Below are 13,111 nucleotides of genomic sequence, written 5' to 3' on the forward strand. Positions count from 1 at the left end.
AATTCATATTACTCCTTGTTTTTTTTTTGTTTTTTTAAGCCTTTATTATGTGCCAATGAGTCAAATGTCAGCAAATTAAAGATACAAGCCTACGGACAGGAAATAAATACGGCATAGGAATGGTCAATGGGTCGATTTTTATATAGTAACCATAATTATTGTCACGTGACAGTACCCTTTGCCGACGGCTGCGAAGTAGAAAGAATTTCAGCGACACCGTCTTCCAACCGTTTGGCAAGACTTGAATCGCAAATGTTTGCAGAAAACTACACTCGCAAAATGTTTGCGACAAAGAAAAATATCTGCGAATTTTGTTGCAACCTTTACCGAACATTTTGCAGCCTGATACTAACCCTGGCGAAATTCCAAATTTAATATCTACGTTGATAAGCATTCGCCCCTGAGAGATACCCCTTTAGGCATTGCCTTGCCTTTCATGTACATGCACTCCTTTATAATATCGCTTATTACAATAGGTACACCTTTGTGCTATGACCCGACTGGCAAGCTGTCTAGCATGCTTCGTCATGCTTGAATGTTTCCATTTGGCAAAATGAATCGCTCATGTGTACCGTTTTGTCACGTGAGACACAGAACAACAATCGTCATATTTCCCTTTTCGTTTTTCGTCTTTCGCCTGTTAACCCCCCCCCCCCCACACACACACACCTCTATACAGTAAACAAGTCCACAAAATACACATACCACATTTTTCTCTGTACCTACACCATGCCTGTTGCATAGATAAAGGAATAAAGCGCTGTTTCGAGTGAAGAATTTGAATTTCCCCCTTAAAGGCACGTTCAAGGCAGTGTGATTTTTTTTTTTTTTTTTTTTTTTTTTTATCCTGCCGGCCTTCTATATAGAAAGAGTCAACATGATCATTACTGAAGCAACAATAAAACTTTAAAGGCATATAACATAAAAGAAAATAAAGGAGAGATTATTTTCCTGTCAACATTATCCAACCAAAAATCCAAATTCCCAGTTTAAAAATAACAGACAGACAGACAAAAACAAAACACCCCGTCTTTACGCCCGAATCATCAATGGCGATATTAGAAAAGTCATCTTGTCCATGTTATCATGTTATATTTTTATCATATTATCAGGGCACTCCGCACTACACATGTGCAACACTTCTCAATACGCTTTTAAACAGGATAATTTGAATAAGGCTTTCTTATTCTTCTTCTTCTTCTTCTTCATCATCATCTTCTTGAGTTGGCTCAACACTGACTGTCTTTGGACTTTTGCAAAACGTTCCGTCAAGTGTGCACGCGTGCAATTGACAGTGAAAGAAAAAAACATACGAGTTATGTTAACCATTCATTTATTTCTATTTTTGTATCATGAACCTCATTAACAAGAATGATGACAGACAAGACTTGCTTTTTGTTGATGGCTGATTGCTGGTAGAAACATTGTTATTATCACGCAGAGAAGATTTCCGGGGGACACACACACTGATTTCTGGTTCAGATGAAGAAGGAAGTGAGCTCCTGGGACACGTGGACTCCATGGTATTTCTATACAAGTCATGCGAGCGCTTCGGAAGACGATTACTTTGTGCATGCTCCCGTTTATTTGAAGGTAGTAATTTCAACATGATTATGGATTTTCCCGTTCTTTTCTTTGCAGCTCTGATAAGCCATAATGCACCAAAGCCAATGTCTGATTTGTGTTCATTGACCTGAGACAGTCAAAGTGGTGTTTATGGGGCGCCAACTGTCGCACACGTTATTCTGTCACGAAATCACTGCTAGTGCAACACATTGGTGCCCTGGCGGGGCCCCAAATTAGTGTCGCATGTCTTCGATGAGTTTGCCACGAAGCATCTTCTCTGCAACATTCTATCACAAGCATTGCTTTTTAGTGTGACCCTGCATTCCGTTCACATCCATATTTGAAGAGTTTGTTCGCAAAAACCGATAAGTCCTTTTTTGAAGATTTTGGAGTATGGTCTCTGCCATAAAGTACATATATTGGTCACTACATATAAAGGTACATTTTTGAAGTTATGGTAAAAAAAAAAACAACATGTTCTTATTCTCTTTATTTTTCTTGACCTTTAATCGCAAATATCTCCATTTGGCAAATTCAATTCAATTCAATTCAATTCATGCTTTATTTCATTTTTCGAAAAGAACATAAACATTTCACTTTCTTTGGTAACAGAGAATAAGGTTGCATAGTCAAGACAAAGTAAATTGAGAAAAATAAAATCGAGGAACCTTGGAATAAGAAATACGTTGTAATGAAACTTGACTGAAGTGATAAAGACGACATAATACGTAAGACGTCGAAAAATGGAGGGACCCACTAAGAAGACAATGCTTGTAGAATGTGGGCCCCTCAAGTACAGAATGTCAATAGAAATTGAACTGATGCAAAAAGGGGAAGAAAGACTGGGAATAAAGTAAAAAAGAAAAAAGTCTGGAAGCCCTCTAGGAAGATAGAGTATCTAACAGACATACATACTCAGGCGAGTAAACAGAAAACGGAACTGGGACGGCGAAACTAATAAAGGGGGACTCATAGACAAGACAGAACGAGACAAGACAGAACGAGACAAGACTAATATAACAGGAAGACAATACAACGGACAGAAAGACAGAACAGATCCAGTGATCCTCGACAGAATTCATTGAAAAAAAATGATGGGATGCGTGAAAAGGATACCATTATATAGAAAAGTATAGAGAAATAGATGCAGAAATAATATAAATGAAATCAAACCTACTCTGTAGGTGTCTCAGGACAAGAGAGACGAGAAAATACGGTATATCACTTGTAAGCCAAGTTCTTCGAAAAGGAATTGAAATAAGCCAACAGGCTAATTCAATTCTGTGGGATCACAAAATTGCAATAAAGAAAACTTTAATCTTCTTTTAAATGAATATATAGAGGGGGAATCTTTTATATCATTATTCAGGGAATTCCAGTAAGTTGGGCCAGTGTAAATAAATGTGTTCTTAGCAAACATCGTTCGTAAAAGAGGTAAATGAAATTCATTGGAGCGTCGAGTGCGATACTCATGGAATGATTGATTTCTTTGAAACATAGAAGCAAAAATGGACGGGAGTGAGTCGTTGCTGTACATGTACATAAATTGCCCCAAATTATATAAAAACAAATCTTTAATTTTTAATAGCTTATTGGAGGAAAATAACAAATTTGAGTGGGAGGGTATGGAAGGATAACAGATGATACGGAGAGCTTTCTTTTGTAGGAGGAATACTCTATCAAGTAGATTCTGATGAGTGTTACCCCATACTAAAACACCATAATTAAGATAAGGCAATATCAATGAAGAATATAACATAAGTAATGATTTTTGTGGAATATACGAAATCATTCTATTTATAACGCCTATGTTACGCGAGATTGTGTTGGATATATAATCAATATGTAACTTCCAGGAAAGTTTGTCGTCAACAATAATTCCAAGAAATTTAAGATGTGAAACTCTTTCTAACTGAATATCATTCAAAACTATAGCTGTACTCAGAGTATCAACAGTATTACTGAAAATCATGTATTTCGTTTTTTGGGCATTCAAGGATAATTTGTTGGCTCTTACCCAATTACTCACTTTTTGTAATTCAGAATTAACTTTTTGAACAAGAAAATTAGCATCATTGTGGGCAAATATGGACTTATCGGTTTTTGCGAACAAACTCTTCATTTGGTTTGTAGTATGTATATGCCTGTATTTAAAGAATACAAGTACGTTTTTACTCAATATCACAAGTATTTTGTAAATTTATGTTTTTGAATTATTACAAATTTATGTTCTACTTATGCATTTTTTATAAGTTTCCCTGTTTCTTTGATGAAAGGAAAATAAAGTTGAATTGAATTGGATTGAAATCGAGCTTACAAAACGATTTCCTCACGAAATTAATTACTACATTCGACTTTCTCGCAAAGTCGTAGTAAAATAAACTTCTGCAAGTCATTTAATTACGAGTATATTTCTGGCAAGTAACGTTACGGAATTAAATACTGCAAATAATTTCGTATCTTATTTAAACAAGACAAAACTTAACTCAATGATGGTCGTTCATAGAACATACTTAATTCAAATTTTAAGATCAACTAGTTCCCGGTTTCCAAATCTTTGACTAGATCATCGACAATGGCTGCCAACTGAGTCACACAGGAATAGTTTTTAATACAAAGATTATGTCGTACGCAAACCAGTACTAGTACATCACATTGATCAAAAGGTTTCACAAGGATATGCTCCTCGATTATGAAAAGAATGGAGTATAAGTATACCGATTTGTAATTGACCGTGTTGTTCCTATCCTCTTTCTTACAGGCATGAGTTATGTTTGCTTATGCCCGAAGAGCAGACACACACTCAGTGTCCAAGGATAAGTAGATAAATTTGGTAAAAACTGAAGTTATCGGTTTGCCACACTCTTTCAAGACCATTATCGCCCTAAAAAGAACATCAGGCCCAGAAGTTTGATTGAGATTGGTATCTTTTTTAAAACTAGAGTCTTTTACATTACAGAAAGTTTGAAAATTTTAATTGGTGAATACTGAATTGGATACTTGTTTCATCCCTGGACAAACAGACAATCATGGTTGTAAACAATAGGAGTTGAGGTCACTCCCAGACTTGATTGATTTGGTGTTATTCCAACAATTTCCGGTATCATTTGTTTGCAAAGAGCCTCTGATAGTACTCGATAAAAAAATCGAGTGAAAATATTCACTCTTAAAGGAGTGAATACAAATAAAGAGTGAATTTAGAGTGAAATTGGAGTGAATTTTGAGTGAAAATGTTAATTTTCACTCGTTTTAGAATGACCTCAGGGATCAGTCCAAAATCTTCGAGTGATCCCTGAGGTCACTCCAAAATGAGTGAAAATGAACATTTTCACTTAAAATTCTCTCCAATTTCACTCTAAATTCACTCTTTTTTTTTTGGCATTCACTCCTTTAAGAGTAAATATTTTCACTCGATTTTTTTCAGAGAGTATATCCTATACTATTTCTGTATATGTTGACATGCGAAAAAAAAAAATCAGAATGTCCCAAGTCAGAAGGAGAAGAGTTTTTTTAAGCTTTCGTAAATGATATATATTTTTTGACGTATCGATTGATGGCAGAGTTCATCCAAGGGAGTTTCAATTTTCATGAAGTGGCTTTTATACGTGTGAATTCATTCATAGCATTCGAGATAACGGGGCTGAATTCGATAGGCGTTTCCACATCAGCCCGATAAAAATCCAACCTCCAGATATTTTTTCGGGATCGCAAATTAGCGCGCTATTCATTTCCTATTCACATCAGTCCGAACATTATGAAATAGCGCGATGGTTCGCATTATATCCTGCTATTTCGGAAATTTCCCGAGTTGGACTCGAAAAATTTTCTCGATCAATTAGCGCGCTAATTGGTATTCACATTATCAAATAGCGCGCTATTTCGTAATCGGGTTAATTTTCCAAGTCAGAAAATAGCGCGCTATTTCGAAACATCGGGCTGATGTGAACACGCCTGTTGACTAATTCATCAATCGATTTGGACTTAATGCATTCCGTTGGATAGCTTTCCATCGAAAGTTCTTCTGTAATTTTCAATGGTATTACAATCAGCTTTCTTGTAGAAATAAATTTTCTGTTTCACAGGTCTAACTATTTTGAGTTTCACTCAGTTGTTCACAACAGCTGCCTCATCACTTATTCTTGGAATAACTTTCGTACTTGTCACTAAATAATCTATGAAACATAAATAGAAATGTTACTGAGTCAAGTAGGCTTTCTAATGTGCTGATATGAATTATAACCCAGAGCTATATCTATTATTGCTTTTCTGTTGTTTCCATAGAGGGCATTTGATTCCAATCTGAAATTTTGAAATGATCAGGGAGTTTGAAATCCCCTACCAACCAAATTGAAGCTTGACGTCGAATTTTAATCAAAGTATGACCCCCAGACCTAATGTAATCAACATCAATAGATTATGAATGGAGGACGGACTGATTTTGCTACAACACGCATTTCCCATGGACTCTTGCCCGAGTATACTATAGGGTTTCGTCCTCAACGGGTTAATACCCCGATAATAGTGTCATTTGGATTTCCGTCGACATGAAAACTAATCCAAATACTTTAATCATCTGTCACTAAACTCTTTAGTCTGTGACATTCACTGTCATTGACTTCAATCTAAACACCTCTGGCAGAATCCCCGTCGGATCCATCTTTCCCACATACTTGAAAGGCAGGAGGAGAAACTGCCACAATGGAGATTATGCCTCCATTCTGCAAGAAGTCGGTTCCAACAACAATGTCTGGGATTTCTGTTACCAGCATTATAACATGAAACTAATTCCGTTTAGCTTTTACACACTAACAGAAGGAAAGCAATTTGTTAATATTAACGGTTATGATTCGCAATTAAAAAATATTTTATGTGGAGTCCCACAGGGCTCCCTCTTGGGCCCACTTTTATTCATTGTATACATAAACAATCTTCCTTGTTCTTCTCTCTTATCGTTATTGACCCTTCTAGCCCAATTCATTCTGCATTCTTTTACTCCCAGTTCCCTTCCTTCGCAACGATCCTCTATTTATTCAGGTCTTTACGCAACCCATGCACACTGCTATGTGCATCGATTATTTCCCGCGCCTTGTCACATTCCGTCTGCCGTGTCTGCTGGCTATTCTCCCATTGCATAATAACCTGGCATTTCTTCATTACAGCGCTACTGTTTATGCAGGTTAATATCTTAGACAATTTCATCTTTCGTTATGGCTGATCTCTCGAATGCACCCTTTCATTCCGTGCCAAATGACGATTTTTTTTTTTAAATTGAATAGACTCACAACATCCGAATCTGACTCAATTAATGAGGCACCAGTTACACAAACAATTCCTTATGACAACGTCGTTGCCGATAATCTTAAAGACACCCAGTCGCGAGGATACATGGACATGATCTACCAGAATATGAATTGTATATTGATGGTATATCTCTTGAAAGGAAAATATTTAATAAGTTTCTTAGTGTGTATATAAATGAAAACCTAAAATGGGATGATCATGTAAAACACATCATTTTGCCTATATCCCGAAACGTTGGCCTGTTAACTAAGCTTCAGTATTTTTTACCAACTCGTGTATTGTTTACCCTGTATAATGCCTTAATCTTACCATATATATCGTATTGCAACATTATCTGGGCAACCCACAAATGTAACACAGACCGTATACTTCTCCTACAGAAAAAAAGCAATACGAGTGTGCAGTCGAGCACGCTCTCGAGATCACACCGACCCATTGTTTTTCCAGCTTAAATCCCTTAAGATAAATGATATAAATTTTCTCCAAAAAGCTGTATTTATGTTTTGTCTCAAGTCAAACCTCTTGCCTCCAATATTTAACATAATATTTCGGTCAAATTCAGAGATTCACTCTTATCCAACCAGACAATCCACAAATTTACATTTATTTAACCCCAAAACCGCACTCGCACATCATTCTATCAGACACTCCGGCCCTGACACTTGGAATTCCCTTCCCACTGAAATTAAAAACATGACCACTATGTATTCATTTAAGAAGGCTGTAAAACTTCACCTCCTTAAGCAGTATTCCCCAGGATAACATTCTGATTTCTTTATTGTATTATAATCAAATGTATATGAATATGTACGTGATACATAATGCATGGATGTGGGCATACATATATCGATTTATTTATCTATCCATATTATGAATATGAGTATGTATATGTATGTTTAGGATACATCATGTATATATTATGAGCATGCATGTGTACGATGTGCCTTACCATTGCTGCGTACATAAAACAAGCACGATATATGTTATTCAATGTCAGATAACAATACGTATAAGATATTTTGTAATCACATATTATTATTTTCATAGTGCATATTCGGTCATTACTCCGGCAAAGGCAACTGAACGTGTTAACTTTAATATCATTATCATATTGTATTTATCATCATTACTATTATTGTAAAGTAGTTGGAGTGGTACCCATATACTCTGTAACTTTCCCTATTCCCCCTACCCTTCCCTATTTCTCTCTTTCTCTATTCCCTATTCTATTCAGAGTAGGTAAGCATATTATAGTCTCCATGCATACCGTCAAGCCTCGGCTTATTTTGGAGACCCTTCTCTTTAAGTTCCATAAGCTTGTATGTTTGTATTGTCTTGTATAATTGTACTAAAAACTATGTGTTGATATACTGTTTGTCATAAATGACATGTACATGATCCTATCTGATGTAACGGAATTAAGCAGAAATAAATCAAATCAAATCAAATCAAATCAAATCAAACATATTTCAGCCGCGGGCGGCAGCACGTAAACTCGCTTCCGAAGTTGCTACGAAGCGAAATGTGTGTGTGCGCAAGACATCCCTAAAGCAATGTATCGCGCTATAGTATCTCGTTTGCACGCTTGATTGATCTGAGCGCGGGGAGTACGTTTTGTGTAATGTGAATTGAATGTATGGTATACTGTATGTACTGTGTGATGCAATGTTCGCATGAGCTATAGTAGCTAGCTGCCTATACTTCGTACGACTACAGTGTACGCCTTCTCTTCATCGCACCGTCGATCGTCGTCACTCGTTAACTACACTGTAATCGTCAGATCAGATTATAGGTAGGGTGGCCATCATGGACGATGACACATCGTCATGGGTAGCGGATATTACCGCCGAGTTGTCCATTCTGAACGCGGACGATTGGGTCGGAGACCCTGTGTCTTGTATGGTAGCCCTACTACATATCGACCACCCTTATTGAAACCGACCGCGTATAATTCGCGCACTGAACACTTAGTACGCACTTCTCTGCGCGCAAAGCACATAAAAATGGATTGGCTTTGAATGTAAATGAGGATGGTGTGGGAAAACGCGATAATTCATTGTTCATTAATGGTTTTAATCAGGGACAAAATTTCGAATGAATATTTTCACCGAATCGTAATGACAGCACAATGTAATGTCTATGGAAGTTTCTAAAAGGCTTCTAAAAAGCTTCGTACAACACGGTGTTCAATACAACTCGGTTTGCGTGCATTGCCAATGCAAAAACATTTTACCGCGGGGAGCTGAAACGAGGCCACGCAAGTTCGTCGGCGATATTTTTGCACTGAAACTTCGAATCGAAAACGGAACAACGGCATTTGATAGAGCTGGATTTTCTCAATCACGTAGCTAGGTCAAGTTTTTTTACGTGAATTTCAGTGTTAAATATTCTTATTAAGCTGATAAACATTAGGCGGTCGATTAGTAGTAGGTCCAACCATACTTGCCCTGGCGTGTGTAAATTCAGGACGGGGAAGCGACTGTGCCCGTGCAGGGCCAACGGCCACAGTTGCACTGCACAGTGTACCTGTGGCCATGGTAGAAGGGGGTCGTGCACCAACCGACATACCTTCAAGTCGAAGTAGGGCCTAAACTAGAATCTATTATTGTTAGATCTGTCATCTTTGAACCTATAGTTCCCCTGTTTAAACGTTAGAGTTCTACCAGATCTATTGGGTTAGACTACATGTATGATGGAGCTTGCGATAGATCTATTCATTTTTTTTAAAATGTATTTGCAAATCCTAAATCATATTATTCTTGGGGAATTTGCATAACATGATTGATATGAAAAACTTCTCATTTAATGGGACTAATGACATTAAACTGACTCAGCAAATGTCATTTCAATTACGGCATTATCATAATTTGACATAAATGAGAACTTAGAGAAGTTTTTCGCGGAATTATACATAGAAAAATAGGCCTACTTGTCGATCAAACGCAAATGCCCTAAAGTTACTGATACTCAGCGTTGCCAGGTCCCAACGGAACAAAATCACCAAAAGGCCTGTGAAAAATCACCAAAAACCACAAAAAATCACCAAATCTGAGAAAATGTTTTTTCTCGAAGTTTTTTTTTTAATTGATTTTTTTTTAAGTTTTTTTTTTATTTTTTAATCTTTTGGCATATAGGATCAATGAACTTCCAAGGGAGTTCAAGCTGTGGGAGCTGCTGCTGCTGCTGTAGGTGTGTATAGATAAAAAAATTAGCGTACGCGCAGGTTTTTGCGCATGTCCTTTTCAGCATCCGAGATTTTGCGAGATATTCAGAGATGGAAAGCATGGTCGACGAGATTCACTTGTTGACGACATGAAGATCTATTAGCCGTGACCAGTGCCGTATATACGGCACTGGCCGTGACTAATTGACATGGTTTGTGAATATTTAGCCAATACGGTCTGGACTTGTATATCTTTTGTGTCTAAACTGAGACTAATCGCGACACAACGATCTCGCGGACTAGATCATGCATTTGGGTGCAAACGCCATCTCAAGTGGGCTAGCTTAGTCTGCATTCAAGGCAGCGGAGGCATTATTCAAAGACTCAGTATACCCACACTAATGCGCGTGTTCATGCGTGTATGGGTGGAAATGAGCTGCTGGCTTGACAGAGGTCTGCGCTCTAACAGTGCTTTTTTTTTCTATATCGTTCATAAAAACATACATTGTGTACATTCATTGATCTTGCTCTAGCGATCCACGTCCCACAAGCTTTGCTTTTTAGTGGATCACTATTTTCATATCGAATCTATTTTCCGCACGCCCACGAAGTATCCTCCTCGTATATATATATATATAAATATATGTTGTTATATAATTTATCTCGGATACTACATGAATCTTTTGCAAATCCTTAATGTTTGAAAAATATCATTTCATGACATGCATACTTTGTACTATGTTTTGATTTTCGTTGATCGGAAATAAACTATGATTGAATTGAATTGAATTGAATTGAAAAAATACAACCACTTACCTTCATGTTGTAGGGAACGTAACGTACTGATGCGCATCTGTTTACTGCATACACTTGGAAGCTAGTCATAGATGCTTGCATTGAATCTTTTAAGCATTGCTGCAGTGACCTCAAACTTATTACAGCAGCCAAAAGTGGTCTTGGTTAAGACTATGGCTTCTAGAGTTTTAGTCGAAAGCTGGTTGCGATACTTGTTTTTTGCCCATGTCACTATGGAGAAGATGCGTTCGACTGAAGCATTGGAGATGGGACAAGACAGCGCTCCGAGGGCATAAAGTCCTATTGTCATGATTCAAAATGCCCTTCCAAAAGGACTGGCTGTCATCTGGTATGCTGCCTTTGAAGATCTTCTCTTCCTTCCACAGATGCAAGCGGATCATTCTGTACTGTTCCTCAACCACATCAAGGTCCTCACACAGATGAAGAAGAGGAAGGTCTGAAAAGGCACAACATGACATTTGCGACAGTACATTCTTGGGATGAAGTAATGACAATTTTTGGAATGTCTTCTTGCTCTCAGGTAGCCTCTTTTCTATCTCAGATATGAGACATGCAAGAAAGTCAGCACATCGGGTTCTCACATTGTCTACGATATGTAGATGGGCAGGCTCCCTCTGCAACCTGACTGCTTCAGCTGTAAATTTGTGACCATAGTCTATGAGATTTAGAGGACGTCTTGCACCAGTACCGTGATCATACACCCGTTCCTTCAATGACTTGTGCTGCATGTCTAACGCATCTGAGAGCCCTTCCGGTGATGCATTTTCAGCCTGGAATTTCTGATTCAGGCGGTCTAGGTTCTCCACAACTGGTGCAAGGAATGTAAAGTACAAGAAATTTGACTTGTCGTCAAACATGTGGAACAGCATCCTCGCTCGGTAACGGACATCTTGCGTGCCTTCGTTCATTGCCATTTGGAAATAGTTTTTCAGAGGATCCCAGTGTTCCCAAATCCTCCGGATGAGCTCCCCCCTGACTAGCCAACGAGTTGTAGACATTTTTTTGAAGGGCATCTTCTTGCTTGCAAGTTCTCCTTCCTCTAGCTCTTCAGCGCAGAATGTGTCATAGAGTGATTTATATGCTTCTCGGCGCAAGAAGCTGTGGCTGAAGAAACTTGGAACTTCACAGAGCATGAATCCCACATTTGAAGGGAGTCCCTCAAATGCCTTCTGTACGCACAATGCGATGGAATGGCATACACATTTCATGAGTGTGCATTTTGGTGCAACCTCTTTTACTCGGCTCCAAACACTGTTGTGTTCTCCGGTCATGTTTGAAGCTCCATCTGTTGCAAGACCTACACAACGGGAGAGGTTCAGATTGTACTCATCTAGAACGGTTTGTAATGCCTTGAAGAGCTGTTCGCCGATGGCTTCGCAGATCTCTTGAAACCCCAAGAGTACGGTCAGTATTTCCATTTTCTCCTCACTAAAGTATCTTGCAAGGATGGCAAGAACTCTTGTTGATGACACATCTGTACTCTCGTCGATTATCAGAGAAAATGCTTTCTCTGACATATCTTCCTTTACTTGCTCCTTTATGGTAGGAGCAATAACTTGTGTCACAAGTTTTGTACATTTGGTGCGATGTATCGAAATGGACTCTAGAGTGCTACCAGCTGCATACTTTTTGATCGTCTCAGACAAATGATCAATCGAGCTCAGAGGACTATGACAGCATGTCGTAACAGCCAAATGAAGCTCGGCGGCCTTAACAGCATCAGCAGGCTGGATCTTTTTACTGCATGTAGCGAATTTGGTCATTGAACTCCCTGCAATAGCTCTTCTCGCCGCAACGTGGCTTGGGGTATCTTGATGTTTTTTTAAGGAGGCATGATGAGGCTTTAGCTGCTTTCTGCAGTATTTACAGAATGGTAATTTCACATCGTTGTCCATCACAGAAGTAAGCCAGTTAAACTCAGTTTCCCATGAGGTCAAATACTTTCTTGATGCCTCATACTTGGTCTTAGATTTCTTTGCTGGTGGTGTGGCCATACTGAATATGCCTAGTCTGAAAATAGTGCAGAGATAGACAAGGGCAAGGGGCTATTGTAGTAGTAGAAGTATAGCATAGTAATTGCACATATTGGTATTACTTTTCAAAACAAAGATATAAATTAAATATCACAATATTAGATATCACTGTTGACAAGGGTTGATAAATCGCAATTCACTTTTGCTTTACATCTCATTTTTTTTAAATCAGTACACAGAGTAGTTCTAAGGTTTTGTAATTTAATCAGTTGTAATTCTTCATGTTTATGAT

At 38.1% G+C, this 13,111-nt stretch overlaps 1 protein-coding gene across 1 annotated transcript; it reads right to left on the reverse strand.

Moving 5' to 3' along the window:
• Positions 1-10,907: 10,907 nt before the first annotated feature.
• LOC140226470 (zinc finger protein 862-like) lies at positions 10,908-12,840 on the reverse strand. Its single transcript, XM_072306934.1, is given in 2 exon segments — positions 10,908-11,133; positions 11,135-12,840. Coding segments are annotated over 2 exon segments (1,932 nt in total).
• Positions 12,841-13,111: the final 271 nt, after the last annotated feature.

Source organism: Diadema setosum, chromosome 3 (genome assembly GCF_964275005.1).
Source record: "Diadema setosum chromosome 3, eeDiaSeto1, whole genome shotgun sequence".
NCBI lineage: Eukaryota > Metazoa > Echinodermata > Echinoidea > Diadematoida > Diadematidae > Diadema > Diadema setosum.